Here is a 20,680-nt window from a genome sequence, read left to right as displayed (position 1 = left end):
CTACTTGTTCTTTGCAGCTCCAATTTCTTACTCTAACCATGGTAACCTGACACCTTTGATAAGTCCACACTTCACAGAGTACCTTTTGGGTGCAGAGATAACGGTTCCCTTTCCCAATCCACAATCACAATGATGGAAATGAAGTGAATACTAAACAGTAAATAGATGAACCTTCCAGAAAAAAGTCAGTCTTTATATGAGGGATGGATGGGGCTTCGAGGAGGTTAGATGACCTGTCATTCATTTTGTCCTGTTGTTCAAATACATTTAAAAAACCGGTGTACACAAACTCACTGAACTTAGATGAGGCTACACGAAGGGTCCGATGTGGAGAATGATGTATTAATAATGTAATAAAACTATGACAAAGCCAAACAATTTATTGGTCAGTGCTTAATATTGTGTAGCATACAGTAAGTGAAAAAAAGATAAAGGGCAAAACATGTCAAAGAACAGGCAAGTATTCAAGGAGAAAAAACAGTTCTCTATTCGCTTACTGTACGTGTGTCCTGATGTTTGGAGTGGTGTCACGTCAAATTACTGACACTTTGATCCACAATGTAAGACAACATAACTGATATGGATTCAAAGCCCCACAGTGCTGTCTGCATGTCACAGGCACTGACCTCAGAACAATAAAATCGTTTTGATTTTAATAACAACAGAAAGATTAAAATGTTTTTTTTAGAAAAAAAAACGTATTTTGTATTTTATAAACAATCTTTTGGAGATAAATGGATAATTTACAGATATAAAATCCATCTTTATGGTGCCCCTAGCGGTGCAAATGATTTAAAACAGTAAATGTTAAATTCATGTAAACAAACCTTTTTAAAAAGTGGGAGAGTATGCGACACTCAGTGGATGTACACTCAGATTTCTGCAAAACAACCTGCGATTTGTATGTTTTTCACTGAAAGGTCTAGAAGCATTCTGAACACAACACAACAGCGAGCAATTATGCTTTGCAGACACTTTATTACACAAATTACATTGTTACTGAAAATAGTGTTCTGATGGTAAAACCTCAGTATTTCACAATAAATATCAGACACATCTCAGCACATATCAGATAGGAAAATTTTGTAAATACAGTTTTAGATACAGAATAGTTATTTCTCTCTTTTACTTTCAATGAATGAGATACATGAAAATCGAAATACAAGAGACAAATTAGCAGCTCTCTTATTACTCTGGCACATTTTAGTCTTTTAGGTACTGCAGAAGGCTGAATACTTAATTGAAAAGGCACAAATGTACAGACAGGAGATGTCTACGAAGGTACTGTACCAAGAATGAAAACAAAAAAGGCTGTTTGGCTAATAAATGGTTGGAAGAAGAAATTGTCAGTTCAATAGTAACAAAAATAAATGACTCCCCCCTTCCCTCTCTTTTTCTCCTGTTAAAAGTTATCCATATATATTGAATTTGCTCTGCCAGCATTTTAACTCTGGTCCCATTTATATAAATTAACAAAATGGCAGTTGTTCCTCATACCTGGAAATTTTGCACAAATAAATAAATTATTGGCAGCCGATACAGACAATTACGGTTACTATTAAAATACATCCTGCACACATGAGCAACAGATCGGTCAGCACTCTTCATGATCATTATTTCGTAGATTCTAGGAAGATGAAGACACAGGAGGAGGAGGAGCAGAGTACTCCTCTGTTTCCGAATCTGTGGCCTCTTCATCATCCTTCTCCTGGTCACTGCCTTCTGTACTCAGCCGGTCAAAGCCTTTCCTACTGTAGCCTTTGTGACTTGCGAAGAAGTTTCCCAGATTGAGACCGCCGCCGGTCTTCCCTGTATTAGAAATCAGGAGAGAATGGGTGAGTTTGCTGTGCTTTGTTTGCATAACCTGCAATTATTTTTTAACATGAATTTCCATATAAACAATTCTTAAACGAAAAATCAGGTCTTAAGATTCAAGAACAGAACAAAATGGAAGCACACAAAAAACCTTTTCTTTTAACAGTGTGTCATTTGTTATCTTAGCCACCTTTTGTCTGTGAAAACTCAGTTATCTTTTCTTACAAATAAATTATCACTTGTATGTATACCACCAACTGCTTTTTATCATGTCTCTCCCTGTATGAAACTGAACAAGGACAAGTCCTGATACTAAAGAGTGTGACAGAAGCTGAAGTGATATAAATTATATTTATTAGTCTTATCTATAGTGCTCTTAAGTGCTCGCTGAAGATTTACGCTGTGTTATTTGACATATTCCATACTCTGCAATCAGTAGCTTCTGGGTTGAATAGCTGTTCTGCATTAATACTCCACTTTACTTTAGTCAGACAAAGATACCAAACTAAGCAAAAATATTCTCTATGCCATGTCTATAAGATGAGTATAGTTATGGCAAAACTTGTTGAGTAAGTGGAAATGTTTTATATTATTATGAAGACAGGACAGATTCCTGTTACGTGTTCCTTGTTTTTGCATGTTACACTGATAAGATTGGAAAATCAGTCTGAAAATATTCCAAGGGATAAAGCCTGACCAGAAGCTAAAAATACCTCCTTGAATTGCTGTGGAGAAGTAGATTGTTGGATGGAAACTTGGCAGCAATGTCAAAGAAGATAGACAGAACATACTTATTATTACTGACAGCAAATGATAGAAGGAGGTTTCCTTCCATAATGAATTGTCCCGACCATAGATTTGTAATGCTAATAGAATGTTGTTTCTACTCCTTAAGGCTATTTATTTTTGTATTTTAGTCCTACAATATCTGAGCATTTTAACCATCTGTCTCTTTTTGAACAGAGGTTAAAGCAGTTTCCACTGCACTGAAAGCTTAACACACTGATGAAGTAACTGAAGGTGATATTATTTCATGGTATATTAATGTTAATTATGTTTCATTACATACATTCCACAGTGCTGGTTAATGTTTGCAAGGCATTCTGTTTATACTAAATGCCTCTGCGGTGGTGCTAGGTCAGTAATTTTAAAAACTGCAGCTTTATTTTCAAAGATTATCTATGATGGAAATTCATGTGACTTACCTCTAAGTTTTCCCAAGATTCCGACAGAAGAACTGGACTCCAGTTTAGTTTCAGTGTCTTCTAAGAAGTATGAAAAATTAAACATTAAATCTGATGTATGGTTTTTACGTTTCTAAGTCTACATATGAAGCACATTGGCAATTACAGGATTAAGATTACGTTGCTTTATAGCACCTAATCCTTTAAAATCTCCTACTAAAAACATTATTTTTTACAGTTCATCAAATACTTGAATGAAAAAGAAAGCTCTTTTCGCTTTTAGTAAACAGCTTATAGTTTTGATTGTAAATGCCTTGAAATGCCTCAAAGGATGGAAGAAAAAGAAATCATTTTTCACATTAATTCATTAATAGTTAAATGCATTGTACCTCCATAAATTCGTGTTTTTCTCCATCTTATGAAAAGTGCAATGGCAATGACGACCACAAGAGGAATGAGCAGCAGGGTGGTAATGACAGCTACAGACGCTCCCTGAGTGCTCTGTTTCACTATCGTCTTCTTCTCCTCTGGCTGCTGCGTCTGCTCCTGGGGTATTCCTTTGGCAAGGCCTTGCGCCTGTGCTTTGTGACTGGGCTTTAATTGTGCATGAACAAAAGTTTCCATTTCTAAAAGAAACAAATAAAAAAAAATGATCAGAAAAAATAACTTTCTTAGAGGAATCCCTTTCCAGTTAGTAGAACATAGGATGAAGATTATCTTTCACAATATGGAGCAAAGGCAACATTTGCTGTTTACAGTAAGTACAGTAGTTAATTACACATGTGTCTTAACAGGTATTTACACACTTAAATGTGATTCAACAGTTTATCTAACTTCTTACCCTGATGATGGCAGCAATTACCTGAATTGCTAATTTACTAAATGATTACAAGAAAGACAGCACTATTATGTGCTTCTCATTCTCTATTGAGCACAAAACTACCTCAAAACTGTCTATTAATTAAAAAAAAAACATTTTCATAGACAAGGCAAGGGTGTTTACCCAGTAATACAATTAAATCACTTTTTATCCCAGTCCTAACATAAGTCTGGGGTTATTGATTGCTTGACGAAAACTGTACTGATTTGTACTGTACTGTATTGTATTACTGAAGATAATGACAATGTCTTTCAGATATGTTCTTACCTTCTATTTCATGAACTTCAATTCCACCTTTTTTAACTGAGCGATGTTCAGCTTCTAAAATCCAAACAGAAATGCAAAAACTATGAAAGTACTTCTGGTGCCGGTCTAGAATAAACTTTTTAGACAATATTATTTTCATGTGTTATTGTATACAATTGCGCATAGCAATTGTACTGCAATTTCATGTCAGAATCCGGTGCAACTGTAATATTTTGCATTATAAAATAATTATATCTGAAAGGGTTAAAAGAAACAGATTTTTCCTATGTTATGTTATGTAAACAACATGCTAAGATTATTTGTTTTAGACTTCTGGGTAATATAACTATTATCTCAGCTAAATTATACTATTAAGAAGTGCGCTCTAAGCCCTATCACTCCAAGGACTGCTTAATGCTTTGGGATGGAACTGAAGAATCTATAAAAACAATCAAATCACATATCTAGATAATAATAAATGATCACATCTGTAAAGTGCTTATTCCAAATTATCCCAGAGTGCCCCACATGTAGGAGGTTCCACTATGGTAATTCAACATTCATCTGGACAACACTATGTAACCATTATATGCAAAGAGGTGGAAATGTGAGAAATTACTTTAGCCACTTGAATTAACTGGGAAATTCAGGGTGTCTCCAAACCCACAGTGGATTTTAGCCAGAAGACCAGGGTTAACACTTCTACTCTTTCTAAAATTGCTATGCAATGCTCAGTTATGAAGTACAACTTTGGTATTTCCTAATTTGATTTCTTGAGGTCACTGTGGATGGGAAATTCGCAAATACAGTAGTTAATACCCTATGAGAAAAATAGTGTATGTTTCCACAATTCGCACAACCAACCATTTCCATATTAATATTTTTTGTCATAACCATTTCAGAAATACTGTTAGTTATTATTGGTATTAAGTATTTTTAACTAAAATGAGTACTAGAAACTCACAAAAGCAGTTTTTCCTCTTAAGTTCAAGTACTTAGATCACTGTTATATTATAGCTTACTCTTTATCAGAATTTGTTTTTTTAATTCTTAGTAGAGCACATTTTCTATACTTTTTACATCTTGTTTATATTACTATTATAAAGTTCTACTGTACTGTAATAAAGTTTATTTCAGCACAGTAATAACTGATGAGAAAGTAAATTACAGTAAGTGTACTCACTCCCTTCACACCTACTCATTACTGCTCTTGCAATTTGTCTAATTCTCTTTCTTATATTTTTTCTAATTATTTTTAACAAGATGTTCAAGAACTGAGACTGTGATAATGTTTACAAAACAATGGCCCATGGGGGCCACAGAGTTTTTTTATTTCATGGGACAACGCTGAGTCACATACTGTACAAGCATTTCTCTCATCCCAAGTCTGCACATCCAAAGCTTTCCTGGAGATAACTGAATAACTGAAGCATAACAATGCTCTGCTGCATTATTAGTGGTGGGCTCTAGGCCCCAGTTAACAAAGAGATGTTAACTCTTTGTTAAGCCAAACTGTGAATACTGAACTTGTGAATACTGAGATTTTATTGTACTCAGCTTAAAGTCTTATCTGAAGGGTGTCACATTCCGTAACAGTGTTTGCTCTGTTATAAGAGCATAGGTTTATAAACTAGTCCAGTGATACCACTTAAAGACTTTAGAGGTCTTCAATCCCCTTGCTGAAGAGGTTTAGCCTTGCTTAGCTTGTGAGATCTGAAGAAATCAGGCTATAAGGTGTCATACTTGATTTGGCAGCACTACTAGGACTCTTGCTGATCATTGAGGTTTACATATTTATTGAGAAATATCAATTATTGATACTAATAATTATAGAATAATTTGTATTTTGCATGTAAGTAGACTCCCTCCAGAGCTTCCCCTCTATTTTTGGTTTCATACTATGAAAATACCCATTCTTAGTAAACACTAACAGTAACATTGTTTTTTTTATTGAAGTAAATTTTGGTTAATTTCTTCTGCTGTTAAGTAAAAATTAAGTAATATCCTTGGCTAATCAATAGATACAAGCTTCTTATATGTTACTCCTCATTTATTGAATTTCATCATAAAAATGACACTCAAATCATTACATTTAGACAAGATTTTACTGATTGAAATGTTCTCCAAAATAAAAATAAAAATGCTCATTAGTGAGACTTTTTGGAAAATGGAAACATCCCCACTTTTAGAAAATGTCAAGAAAGCTATATTACAGGAATGTCAGGCAATCTCTTCTGTAACAAAGAGGAATGTCACCTTAAATCAGAATGGTTACAAATGATGTGATATGTGGGCCTATGGCATTATCCATCTGACATTTCAGTTTTTAACACTGTTTCTATTTCTGTTCCACTCATCAGTCACGGAATGTAGGATGCTGTCAAATGTCACTTGATTAACTGTGAAACATCTTTTTCTCCCATTACAGTAACAAATACTGTAGATTGCTTCCTTAATAACAGCTGCAAACAAGAAGTACAATACATGTATACAATGCATATATCTTTATTGATACTATTATTATCTAGAATGTTCTGTGTACATAATTTGAGATAGCATAACACTAAGGAAATCACCATGAATATTTGAATCTGTCACCATCAACATAAAAGAGTAATTTCCTTAAAATAATAACTATGTACTAAAACATAGTAAATCATTAGAATCTAAGAAAAACAAACGATTTTACTGTGAGTGCACTGCACAAAATAATTTGAACATAGAAAGATCACAATTGGACCATTATACACTAATATTAATTTTACACTGTAAAAGAAGTATTGTGAAGACCATTTGGTCAAGAAGAATTTGAAAAAAAATATCAAGTAGAAAAACAATACCTTTATACTTTCTAAATTTTTGTTTTGAAATGACAGCAACATGTATTATACAGTATGCTTACAGATCACTGTTATTTCACTTTGCTTGGTTAGGTTTAAAAATGAACTACAAACAACACATTTTAATTTTCTTACATATTGTAAGGTACAAGTAGAAACAAGCCAGTGTGCATCAACCATTTACTGTTTCGTTACTGAAGACAGTAAAGAAACAAAACACTAATTTCTTCAGTTTGGTTTTCTAGTTACAATTCATTCTAGAAGTAGCATTACAAAATAAATACAAAAATAAATAACCAATATGACATGCTTACACAGAAATTAGTTTTGAAATGAACCCTGAATTTTTATTTGCATTAATACTTTCACAGTGTTATAGATTGCCATTGATGGCCTATATAAATGTAATGCTATATAATTTAGAAACACATTTTTCCAGAGTGAATGAGGACAGATTAAGAGTGGGGGGATTGAAACAATATTTTCAATTAACTTTTGACACATTTTTAAAAATAAAGTCCAAATAACTGTACATTTCATTTATAAAACAGAACTACTCTGTACAAATTCTGATTTGTTAACAATCCAACATCAGAACTTCTGAATTTCTTTTTTGATCATTATCTTAACCAAACAATTCACATGATGTTTTTGCAGCAGGATACAGAATAATATATTTTGAGTGGAAAATATGAATATAGATAAATATTTTGTTATAAATGTTATAAAGATTGCTCTGATATTTTGGACTATTTCTCAAAAGCAGTTATTTTCAAACCAGACTTAACACTTACTCTCTGAAGAGACAAATTTAATCACAGTGTCAGCAGTTGCATCTCCAACAAAAACTGTTCCATCTTTGGCAACAACGATGTCATGTGGCATTTTAAACTCCTGGTCAGAAAAAAAGAAACATGATGTAAATTATATCTTATTAAGACCATTACATTTTTTTCTTCATAGTATTAATCTGATAAAAAGTAACACTTGAAAACGTACTCATTTTTCATTCCTTCATCAACTAAAAAAAACTCAATACATATTAACCTCAACACATGTGACATTTGCAAATCCTCCAAAGTAAAAAGATAGTTAATTCACCAGATGCCTTTTCAACACATAGGGATTCATCACAATTTACTGTACTACAGTGTAAGCTTGTTTTTGGATCATGAAAACAGCTTTGAGGTGGGTGTCTTATATTTAAATGTCCTTGGAAAAATATTATATAGCTAGAGTCATCTTGAGTTTCTCAATATAATAATAATAATAATAATTGCTTACACTTATATAGCGCTTTTCTGGACACTCCACTCAAAGCGCTTTACAGGTAATGGGGACTCCCTTCCACCACCACCAATGTGCAGCATCCACCTGGATGATGCGACGGCAGCCATAGTGCGCCAGAACGCTCACCACACATCAGCTATCAGTGGGGAGGAGAGCAGAGTAATGTAGCCAATTCATAGATGGGGATTATTAGGAGGCCATGATGGGGTAAAGGCCAGGGGGGAAATTTGGCCAGGACACCGGGGTTACACCCCTACTCTTTTCGAGAAGCGCCCTGGGATTTTTAATGACCACAGAGAGTCAGGACCTCGGTTTTACGTCTCATCCGAAGGACGGCGCCTGTTTACAGTATAGTGTCCCCGTCACTATACTGGGGCATTAGGACCCACATGGGCCGCAGGGTGAGCGCCCCCTGCTGGCCCCACTAACACCTCTTCCAGCAGCAACCTTAGTTTTTCCCAGGAGGTCTCCCATCCAGGTACTGACCAGGCTCACACCTGCTTAGCTTCAGTGGGTTGCCAGTTGTGAGTTGCAGGGTGATATGGCTGCTGGCCATATAATATATTCTATATTAATATCAACAGTTAATCAGATTTCAAATGTCTCTTTATATCATCACCTGCATAAGAAAAATATTCGGGGCTGAAAACAACAGATTGGATGATCTAATTACTTTTCATTGAGGTACAGTACTTAATAGCTCAGGTGCAATGGAAATCAGAGCTCTGCATGGCTTTTGAGGACAGTAACATAGAGTTTAGAAATCCAGGGTGATTTTTTATTTTTGGGAAAAAAAATCAACAAAAATAATAATACATTTTTAATAGTGCAAACGTACAGGGAGCATTCGAAGTGGTTTGCAACTATGGTATACAATAAAAAGACAAGAATGACACGTTCAAAGTGCACTTAGCCCGTTTGTCCTTCAGACCAGAAAATCCCTGTTAATAGGACTCTTCCGACTGCCCCATTAACCGTGCAACAACAGACTTCAAAGAGTCATCACAGCAGTCTTTTGAGGATACGTCTGGGCTCAAGGGTGGTTGATTCAACTTTTCAGACCCACATTAGTGAATGAACACTGAACATTTTCATGCTGTAGCAGAATATGATGTGTCAACATCTCCTGCCATTTATTTGTAGATAACTTTATGCTACCAGTCAGAATTTCAGCATCAAACTGATGGTAGCTGTAGATTTGGATAAGATGCTAGCTATTCCTTTGTCAGCTCAACTAGGTCATGGTATGAAATTACATCAGGTGGACATGCTGGGCGCTTCCACTGTATTGATTCAACCTTGAACATTGAAGCCTTTCAGTGTACTTGAGATGTACCTATGGTTTGACTCATCTTTGGTAACAATCAACATTTTTGACAACTCTTCTGTATTAGCATTGAAGAGCTCTACGAACTCTTCACTGAATCCAGTTACATTATCTTGTGAAAGTGATCCATCTGGTAGACACCTGCTATGCTGTTCATGGAAAAATGTTTCCAATGCTCTCAGCCAGGGCTGGCCTTAGGCATAGGCGAACTCGGCGACTGCCTAGGGCCCCAAGGCCACCAGGGGGCCCCCCCTCAATGCGCAACACAACATTCAAATGTTAGCTCTTTCTGTTGCTGCTGTGGATTGTCCTAATGGAAGCCCAGTCAAAAAAATGACAAATCATAACTGAGTACACAATGTTTCTGAAGTGCAGAAAAGGAGAGCGGGATAGGTGATCTCAAAACAGAATTATGACTAATAAAGTTATTAGAATAATGCACAATATGTAATAATGCAATAATTGGTGTTGTATTTGGTTTTGAGTCTATCGGATCCATGTAGCTAGAGAACAGTAGACATGTCACATTTTCAAGCTACAGACATAGACTGATTTTGAGGTGTTTTTCCTACAAGTTAACTGATTCAAGTTTTCTGTAACTGTACACGTGCCATGTGGGACACCTGGCTAAATTGGCGCTTTCTGGCCGAACAAGAACATGAAAGCAAAGGTACGGTACAGAAAGCAAAGACTGTTCTTTTATACGTAATAACCATTAAAACTCATTGGGTTTTTTGTCCTTGTGGTTTCTCCTGTATTTCATTAAACAAAGTATTGTGAACTCAACCTGTGGCCCTTTGGATTGCTATCTCTCACCCAGAGACAGCGGCAGGAGTTTCTCAGTGCTCAAGTTGATTAAAACATACTTAAGGTTGAAAACATAGGCAAATAGATTTATAAAATGTTTTTTTTAATAAAATTTCCCCATCTGCCCAGCCTTATTGATATCACCTCCCTTGCTATTGAGCGCATATTTCTGCAATTCATTTCTACTAAGGTTTCAGTGCAGTGATTAGTGGTAACTGTAGGAAATAATACATTCTTGTCACACAAATTTAAGAAACTGCAAAACAATTCTTAGAATAAATGTTTATTTGCTTACCTGTGTGTCTGGGCTAAAGGTATCTAGAATTTCCTGTGTTGAATAATTCATCACAAAACCTCTCAGTGGGGCAGACCTGCCATATAAAGACTCTCCATTGACTGCATATATTAAACCACCTAAAACAACAAAAGTTGTCATTCAATTATGATGTGAAAGCATAACATTTATTACAGCTAAAAGTATGCAAAGGTGTAAAGATATAATAAAAGTAAACTGAATGTGATTCTTTTATCTATTCTGTTCCCTGAAATATAAAAACAATCAATCCTATCCATGGACTAAGGACATCAGTTTTCTATTTATATATTCATGCACATGCATGTAAATAGAAATGGCAACATTGTATAAAGGCACATGTATTTATGTTGAAAAAGCAAAGCAACTTAATGAAGAATTTTAATGCTACTTTTTTGCAAATGCATCTTTGTCTACAATACATTGGGATACAACAATTTGAAGGCGGTATCTTTAAAATGGCCAGAGGCAAGAATAAAATATTCATGAGTACTTTTTAGCTTACAAAGACAAGATATGAACTGGTATATACACACCGCGCTCAGCTGCATATGAGACAGCGAACACCTCTCCTCCAAACTCATTTTTCTTGATTTCTTTCACAAATTCTCCAGATTCTGCCACAAAACACTGGATTCGACCGTTCTCCCTGTCTGCTACACAGAGCTCCTGCCGGTCTGGTACAAAAGCCAGGCTATGAGGAATATTGAATGGGACTAGCTTCCGTCTGTCTGAGGAACCTAAATATAAAAAGATGAAACACGATTGCTTTCTAAAGTGAAAAAAACGAAAGAGTAGTAGAAATCTATAGCAGTATAAAACGTCTGTTTTATGAATGAAGTTTAGGGAATAGATGTATGTTAGAATATTTCACACAATCTGTAATGTGATAAGGCACATGAGAACTGCATCGCAAAAAGCTCTGTGAAAACACGTCATCGCAGGATTTGAAGTGCATATTGAATTTGTTTTTACCCCAGAGAAAGGATTAACTCTGCAGGGGATGTGTGAGATTAACGAACCTTCGGGTACCCCTGCTTTACAGAGCAATTCAGATGTAAAGAAGCAACTGAAAAGACTGATTAGCATAACCAGAAAAGGTCCATGACAACATAAAATTAAAAGTGAACATACTACCAACAATATTTACTTTTCTGTAAAGACATGGTTTAAAATATCCAAATATAAAAAAGGTATTACAAAAGGAATACCTTGCACTATTCCACTTGTGAGATCTATTGTGGCGTTTGAATTTAAATGCAGTTCGAAATTCCTAAATCAGGAAAGTGTTGACCATAAACTTGCTTCGTACCTGCTCCCCATTGCCTTAAGAATTTACCATCAGGTGAAAATGTAACAATTCTGGAATTGCAGTATCCATCAGAGACATAAACATTTCCAGTAACTGGGTCCACAGCTGCATCTGTGGGCTGGCAGAAGTGGTAATTGTCACTCCCAGGCCGAAATGCCTTTCCCAAGACCATTAGGGGATCACCATTTCCATCACTCCCCAGTTTAAATACCTACAATGAGATGAAATCGGTGTTATCTGTTTCTTTGAGCACAACCCCTTGTGTTGAATATTTCCCCATACAACATTCATCTGGAAAAAAATGTTTGATCGCCATATTTTGCAACAATGTTTTCTTTAATAAGTGAAAAAAAACAGAATTTAATCGATCCTACTTTTCATTCATGGACACACACAAACTGGCCAAACTAAAAATAATTGTATGCAGAACAAAAATATAAAATTATCCCTAACATGCCTTTTCAAACAAGAAAACGAGAATGGTTTTACTGTTTATCTGTAATTCAGTTTAAAAAGCATGAAAGACTAGACTGAAAATAAAATAGGCCAATACCTTAAAATAGAGCTGTTTTTTTAGTAAGATATATGTTTCCATATTTGCCCTTCCCCTAATAAATATAAAAGCCTACTTCAGAAACCGAGACACATTAATCTGCTTCCATTTCATCTAATGTGAGATTATGTTTGGCATCCCAAACTGGAAGGGGATGTGAAGGGAATATGATATTCTTTCAAATAGCTAATGCACCTTGACTCTTTTGTCAGAGTATTTTCTGAAAACAGAAAGAGTTATTATTTACCTGATGAAGTGCTACATCTGTGACCCAGTAGTCATTGTTTTTGTCTGTAGTGATACCATGGGGCAAATAGAAGCTGAATAAAAAAAAGTAAGGTTATGCTTTCACTGAAAAGAAAAAAACATTTGTATGTTGGAATGATAATCTAAGTCTATAATACATATATATATATCAGATAGTGCTTTATGATCAATTCTGCTACATTATTCTAAAACTTAGGTGTTAAGACATATAAGCCACTACTCTCCAAGACTGCAAAGATGTAGCTTTTTAAGCAAAATGAAATATTGGGAAAACATGCTAACGGCAGGAAAAACACAAACAGAAACCTCTTCCAAAAATAATGTCACTTACACATTCCTTCCTGAAGCCTTGAGAACTCTTCCTTTAGCAGGATCAACCACAAGGATTGTAGACTGCTGAATAGGACCTAGGTCCTGTTGTTGGTAGATACGCTGGTTGTTAAAAGAACTACAAAACATGAATAGAAAGGAATAAAACGTTAAACAATTAACATATAATTTTAAATTAGACATGTTACTTCAGCCACTAGTGAAAATGCAGCCACAAAGTACAAAACTGCAGGGCCACTGTTAAAAAAGAGTTGCAACTTCATGAAATGTACGTATCACTCTATTTATGTACCATCATTAAAGGATTACTCATAACGGTGTAAAGCATAAGCAGTGTAAAGCAGATCATTCCATTCAGTAATGAACAAAAATGAAAGATGAATGACCAAAACCTATGCAGTTCTGCTCCATTTCAAAAAGAATTCTATATTTAGGTTTGAGTTAGAAATGAATTACTGTACTTCAAATTTTAAGTTATTCAGAGGCTGTATACACTACAGTTAATTAATTCTGTAACTTTCTGAAGAAGGGGAAAAATAATAATCCACTGTCCTCTACAGGGTGATGTAATAGTGATGACTAAAATTCTTCTCCATTTGTCAGTTTCTTGAAGGTTGGCCTATTATGAATTCAGATTGATTGTCTTGCCAGATCAAGGCAGCACAATACTCATAAGAGGTGTAAATAATTTATACCTTGATGAATGGAAAGGTGCACACTCCTTACTCACACCTAGTTCTACAAAATTAATTAGATCTTTTTCTTTGCTTCTAAAGCTTAATGGGACAATTCTGATGCATTGCTGCAAGGACAACTCAACTGGAACAAGTCTCCAGGTGTAAAGCTCTGCAAATTAATGTCATTCTAGGAACTCAAATTCTTAACAAGAATATTTTGACTTTTTGTGGGGCATATGGAAATATTAATTTACTTGAAACTCCACTTCAATAATTATCAGTATAAAAGCACTTTTCGTGTATATGGCCAGCAGAAATCACACAACAGAAAAATGAGATTGGGTGAATTATTATTCACTATACTTACCTATGTACAACACATTTATTATTTATTTTTAATACCTGTATCATGATCACTATACAAAAACCCCTTGCCAACCATGAGGGTTATGTTCCTGAAAACTCTTATGGTAGGCAGAGCTTAAGACTTTATGGGAAAAACAAGGTTAGCGGAACTGAAGTCACAAATGAACTTTTTCCTCCAATAAATTAGCACAAAAACATCACACAATGTCATAGTACTGTACAAAACAAAGCAAAGATAACTTGCAATACTGCAGTCGACTACAATTGATATTTTGACGTTTTGCATTATTCCTTTTAATGGGAGTTTTCTCCAGGCATTGATAAAATTTAGTGCACCAAATTCAAATGACAAACTGCCTGTTTTTTTTTTTATTTTCAGCACACTTATGTGGCCTCCAGCTTCCACAAGATCATTGTCACAGGAGAATGACACATACTGTATCTCAAATTCACAGGCTTAAAGAATTTCTAGATCAACTTTCTCATCAGATGGCACACATGCCTCCAATACCACGTGTAAATATCATGTAAATAGATATGGACACAGCAAGAGTTCCTACATACATGTTGAATTTTTAAGCAGACATTTTTTTTAAGGTATTCCGTTCTCCAATAAAAAGTATGTGTGTTCTAAGAATGGCTAAATCTCCTCTGAGCAACCAGTTCAAGTAGTTCCCACTACTTTGCCAATTTGCATTCATGCTGTACATTCTACTTTGTAGGCTGGATTTGAATGCTTTCCGTTCATCCCCTGCCCTAGATAGAACATATCAGGAAGGGCTATAAATAGTTTTAAAAGTCAGAAAGCATTGAAGTACTTTAAGTTGCATGGGAAAAGTCAGCACATGCTGCTAGAGCAATGCAATATTTAAACTAGGTAATACCTAGAGAGAAACTTTGTGTTTAAATCTTAAATAAAATCTCAAAAGCTGTCACAGATACAAAATCTAAGAGTTTTTTCAGAGGCAATTCACACCTGCAGTCAAAATTACGACATTTATCAACGACTGAAGAGCAGTAAAAGAAGACTGAAACTAGACTTACAGTACACGTTCTTGCAGATTATGGGAACTGAATGGGCAGAAATAGAGAGCCATATACTGCTAAAACTGGGTGATCAAACATCTCAAGCAGGTGGAGGATATTGTGATAAGCACCAAATACCAATAAATATTCTCCATGTTTTTTTTTCTTTCAGATAGGGAAAACTTTTATATGCAAAAATAGTTTGCTTGCTTTTTCTTTCAAAGTTTTTTGTAAGAAAATACATACACGTTTAGCTAAAATATATCAGTATATTGAATATACACATTGTAAGTTATTAAAATTGGTATATTTTAGGAAAGTCACAAAGTATTTTTTGAAATGACACTTCATCTTAGAAACATTCAACCACATAAATGAAACACTCAAAACACAGTATTGAGTAAGGTAGGTCCCTTTTCAGGCCATGAGGGCCCATGGGGTGTAAGGGACACCATTTGTCTTTGACCTACTGACATGAGAGGTGGAGGTGATGTGGTCAGCATTACGCTCTGGCTGGCCTATTACCCCCGGAAGCATTAACCCCTGGTACTCATTTGGAAAGCAGGCTGAGTAGACCTGGGAGCAGTCTGGAAGGAATTAGAGCAAGCTACATCGCTTGCCCCTACCTGGGATTGAACCCGGGACCTTCCAGTCAGGAGCTAGATGCCCTTGACGTCTGAGCTATCACGGCTCCACACTATTGAGCAATAAATAATAAATAAACAATAAATAAACATAATCTACATTTATGTAGAAAGATGTAGATTTAATGTAGGTTGAATGTAGCAATATAGTACTGTTGAGTCTGAGGCTTCTCCACTGGCTAACATTCCAAAATAATGAATTATAAAAACAGCAAATATTACCAAGTCCTGGATTTTTTTCTTTTTCTACCTTCCATCTGAATTTAATTAAAATATGAATGTATTTTACTTCAAAGCTCAATTTATACCAATATAGAACATTTTAGTTAGTGTTATTTTATTTTAGTTTATTTTTATATTACATTCACAACAATACAATTATTCAAATAGATGCCATTAAAAAAATCATTTAAATTACTTTTTTTAAGCAGCTTTCATTTTAATATCATAGCTAATAGTAAATACAGTGCCCTCCAAATTATTAATAAACCCAATGATACTGGAAGAAAAACATATCGCAGAAAGTGTTATATATTGCATGTGTCTTAAAACAATTCTAAAAATATTACATTGTTATTATAATGTTGTTGGACGGAGATAAGACATATTTCTCATAAATAATTAAATGTATCCCTGAAACCAGGTCACATTTATTTATACTTTAAATTCAATCCAATAATCACACATCTACTGTACGGTAACATTCTGCTGTTTAGAAGAGCAACAGAAGCCTCTGGAACTACAGTGCTATCAAAAAGTATTACTGCAAAGTCAAAATGTTTCCATATCAGTCGAACAGTTTGTATTTGTGTTTATGGAAGCACTGTTAAATATACTATACTATAATATTTATTCTAGTTTTGGATTTTTCCATGCATACATTTGATCATCTATTGATCTTCTAAACCGTTTCCATTATAGGGGAATCAGAGCCTCTGCAGTCAAACAATGGGGGCAGGGTAGGATACACCCTGGGTGGGATGCCAGTCCATCACAGGGAAGACCATTGCCCCACCATGCTGCCCTACATTTAATCTTTTTGGTGTGGCGGAGTTATCCGCTGTGTCGTGAGGTTGCTGTGGAAGAGAATAGGAGGAATTTAGATGGGGAGAATGTGAACCAGCTACTGAAGTAACATCATACCTGTCTGCAAGGCAGACAGTGTCAAAGTGTTGCAGCATAGGATCAGTATTTTGGTATGGAGGAATTGCACTGCTGTCTAGTGAGGGGCACTGTGTGTGCCTGGTGCCCACAAGCGACCAGGATAGAATTCCATCAGCTGTAACTCACTAAGATCACCAAACTATTCTGTCATTTTCTCCCTTGATCATTTGAGATGGGTTGCCAAGACTCTGCTATAGCCACTTTGAGTTTTTGTGAATTCCTGGGATGTTTTGACATCCAATCTGGAGATATTTACTTGGTCTAAGACTAAGATTTTCCAAATGTTCTGCCAACAAAACCACTTTCTTCTACATACTGTAAGAACACAATAAACTCCTGTAAACCTGAGGTTTTAATTTTGTTGATATCATCATTAATTACATAATAAATACTGTAAGTACAAGTGAACCAGTTTCAGAAGCGACTTTGGATGTCCAAGCCATGACATTACCTCTATCATGCTTCACCGTTGTGCAGTTCTTTGGAGTATCTGCACTTCCTTTTTTCTTCACAGTTGAACCTTTCTATTACCTTGTCTCTTGGTCTAATCTGCCCATAAAACATTGTCCAAAACTCTTCCGTCTCATTTTTGTACTTCTGAGCAAATTCATTGCTTGGGTGCAAGGAAGAAGCCTCTTCTCAGGGTGAACAAAGAGAAGAGGCTACTAAAATTTGACACATTTGGCTGTATTGCACACACAGGCCCCGGAGTCCTTGTTAAGATAGGAGAAATCATGAACGGAAAAATGTACCAGGAGATTTAAGTCAAACACCTGGTTCCCTCTGCCAAAATGCTTAAGCTTGGGTGAAAAAGAACATTTCAGCATGACATCCAAATTGACAAAAAATTGTTAACTGCAGACAAAATAAATGTTTTTCACTGGCCATTGTAACCTCCAGATCTCAATACAATAAAACATTTGTGGCTGAAACTCAATATGGTTGTTCACAAATGGCAAATGAAGGCTCTGAGGGGCCTATGGCAATTTTGTCTGGAAGAATGACCAAAAATCCCCTTCGGAAGAGCCAGAACCTCATAGCACATTTCAGGAGGCATCCTGTCAGTGCAATCTATGCTAAAGGATGATTTACAAAATATTAACTACAGAGGCGTGAGTAGCTGTGACCCTTGTATTTTCTGGATTAATTATTTATGACAAATATGACTTCATATGACTTTGTTCTGTACAATGCTATTAAGATTTTTAGTATGAGATTTTTAACTGGTTAAGCAAGACACGTTATCCAAACTACATCTTTCTGTTACTTTATTTGATGATTTGTATTCATATTTAATCAGAGGTATGAATAAATCTGGAAAGCACTGTGTATTCTGTATGTAGCAGTAATTTTCAAGTCACAACATGTTATGAAATAGCTTTTGAAATGCCATACATCAAATCTTTGTATCAAAGCACAACCTTAATTTTTAATACCTGCTGAACTGGCAGTTTCAACTACAGATTTGACTTCCTGCTGTGAAGTGCAGCCTGCAAGATTTCCTACAGTTTGAACTGCACTGTTCTAACATGTAGAATACATGTCTGCCATACAATTTATTCATGCACTGCATTTATGCACTTTTGGTGTATAGCAGGAAGGTCAAAATAATTCAATGAACAGATAAGAAAATTCATGCAGGAATCTATACAATAATAATTATAAAAATAATAATAATTGCTTACACTTATATAGCGCTTTTCTGGACACTCCACTCAAAGCACTTTACAGGTAATGGGGACTCCCCTCCACCACCACCAATGTGCAGCCCCCACCTGGATGATGCGACAGCAGCCATAGTGCACCAGAGCGCTCACCACACATCAGCTATCAGTGGGGAGGAGAGCAGAGTAATGAAGCCAATTCATAGATGGGCCATGATTGGTAAGGGCCAATGGGAAATTTGGCCAGGACGCCGGGGTTACACCCCTACACTTTACGAGAAACACGCTGGGATTGTTAATGACCACAGAGAGTCAGGACCTCGGTTTTATGTCTCATCCAAAGGACGGCGCCTGTTTACAGTATAGTGTCCCCGTCACTATACTGGGGCATTAGAACCCACGTGGACCGCAGGTCCCCCCCTCAACACCTCTTCCAGCAGCAACCTTAGATTTTCCCAGGAGGTCTTCCATCCAGGTGCTGACCAGGCTCACACCTGCTTAGCTTCAGTGGGTTGCCAGTTGTGAGTTGCAGGGTGATATGGCTGCTGGCATATACTGTATCTATAATTAAGAGTGAGACTCTACTGTGAGACTACATGCATTGTCAAGTGACTAAACTTACTTTACATCCCATCTGTGATCCCCTCTGTGAAAAATGATGAGGTTATCATCAGAATCAAGCGCCAGTCCAGAAACCTGACCAAGCTGGAGCTGAACTTCAGGCCAGTCAGCCACTTCTTCCCAATGGAAATCTACACAGCAAAACAGGAAAGAGGTATTAAGTAAACAGACAAGAAGTGCTGCTCATACGGTATCACACATGATACAATATGATATAGATTTCAGCACTGATATGTTATTTCTGGCTAAAATGTCCAAATGTATGGCTTTATACAGCAAAACAGAACACATTAGATTACTGATTTTCAACCTGTTGGTTTAAGACACAATAATATGTAGTCAAGTAACATATATTGCATCTTCCATTAAAAATGCATGCTCACTGGGATTGCACAATCATTTATTATATATAATTTAATTTATGTAAGAATTCAGACACGATTGTTAATGATCAAAGATGTACTGTATTAAATGGGTGTCCTGATGGCCTATTATGTTAAAGGCCTTAGCCATAGTCAAGGAACCAAACCTGCAATTATTAGTCTCTAGTTGCTTCTCTGTAACCGTAGATAGGAACTTTCAGTGTCAGCTAGGAATGGACCTTTATTGGTGTATTTTGCAACCACCCTTTGTTTGTTGTTTAAACCTTTTTTGACATGAACTACCTTCAGAATACATTGTTTTTTCAATCCCAACCACTAACCCAATGAAGTTACTCAGAACAAACATACAGCACACGCACAATATGCGGAATCTGAGGAGAAGAAAGTGCATTATGTGTAAGATTAAGCATAAATTGAACTTTTATGACATCTGTTTCTGCTGTTTTTAGTGTTTCTAGGATTAAATCTGCTTTAAATAGTTTATAGTCCTGCACATTATCTGTGTTTTCTAATTTTCTACATCTTCAAAATGCCTTAGGGTTGCAACACAGCCATTTAAATAAACAAGAAAATGAAATATACATAACCCTGTAGATTTTATCATTACATCTAAACAGCTTAAATACCACCATAATATGCAATATAATTTTAGATTTAACTACATTATTCATTCACATGGAGCAATGCTGCTTTCAGCAGTAAAAGTACATTAGTACATTATAAATTTACAGTTAGGCTATTCTGTTGTACTGTACAACTGCTTTACAGCTGCCCATTAATGCTAAACAATAATCAATAGATTATAAAAGCCACTAACAAGAACTGGGAGGAGTGCTTCATTAAATATACATTTAATATTGTGTATCAAATATCACTGGCAAATTAGTGCTACACTTATGCTGTTTTTCCATGTAAGACAATGTAACAATTATTTACAAGTGACTACCTGCTCTGTTGTGCTATGTAAAACT

The 20,680-nt window shown here is 35.7% G+C and overlaps 1 protein-coding gene across 7 annotated transcripts in view; it reads right to left on the bottom strand.

The window, feature by feature from the left end:
- Positions 1-958: 958 nt before the first annotated feature.
- The window catches only part of pam (peptidylglycine alpha-amidating monooxygenase), a 121,949-nt gene continuing 102,227 nt past the window's right edge, over positions 959-20,680 (bottom strand). For 5 of the 7 annotated variants that reach the window (XM_015367021.2, XM_015367013.2, XM_015367045.2 and 2 more), the window contains 11 exons: positions 19,328-19,457; positions 13,166-13,282; positions 12,815-12,887; positions 12,015-12,225; positions 11,239-11,442; positions 10,685-10,803; positions 7,760-7,859; positions 4,147-4,200; positions 3,389-3,625; positions 3,021-3,080; positions 959-1,809 (listed from right to left, as the gene is read on the bottom strand). In XM_015367021.2, coding sequence (XP_015222507.2) covers positions 1,628-1,809; positions 3,021-3,080; positions 3,389-3,625; positions 4,147-4,200; positions 7,760-7,859; positions 10,685-10,803; positions 11,239-11,442; positions 12,015-12,225; positions 12,815-12,887; positions 13,166-13,282; positions 19,328-19,457 — 1,487 coding nt within the window. In that variant the 3' untranslated portion in view covers positions 959-1,627. The remainder of the gene's footprint in view (positions 1,810-3,020; positions 3,081-3,388; positions 3,626-4,146; positions 4,201-7,759; positions 7,860-10,684; positions 10,804-11,238; positions 11,443-12,014; positions 12,226-12,814; positions 12,888-13,165; positions 13,283-19,327; positions 19,458-20,680) is intronic. The other 2 variants (XM_015367036.2, XM_015367054.2) reach the window with 1 other exon arrangement.

This window comes from Lepisosteus oculatus, chromosome 3 (genome assembly GCF_040954835.1).
Source record: "Lepisosteus oculatus isolate fLepOcu1 chromosome 3, fLepOcu1.hap2, whole genome shotgun sequence".
Classification (NCBI taxonomy): domain Eukaryota; kingdom Metazoa; phylum Chordata; class Actinopteri; order Semionotiformes; family Lepisosteidae; genus Lepisosteus; species Lepisosteus oculatus.
This window is presented reverse-complemented; position numbering and strand designations above follow the sequence as displayed.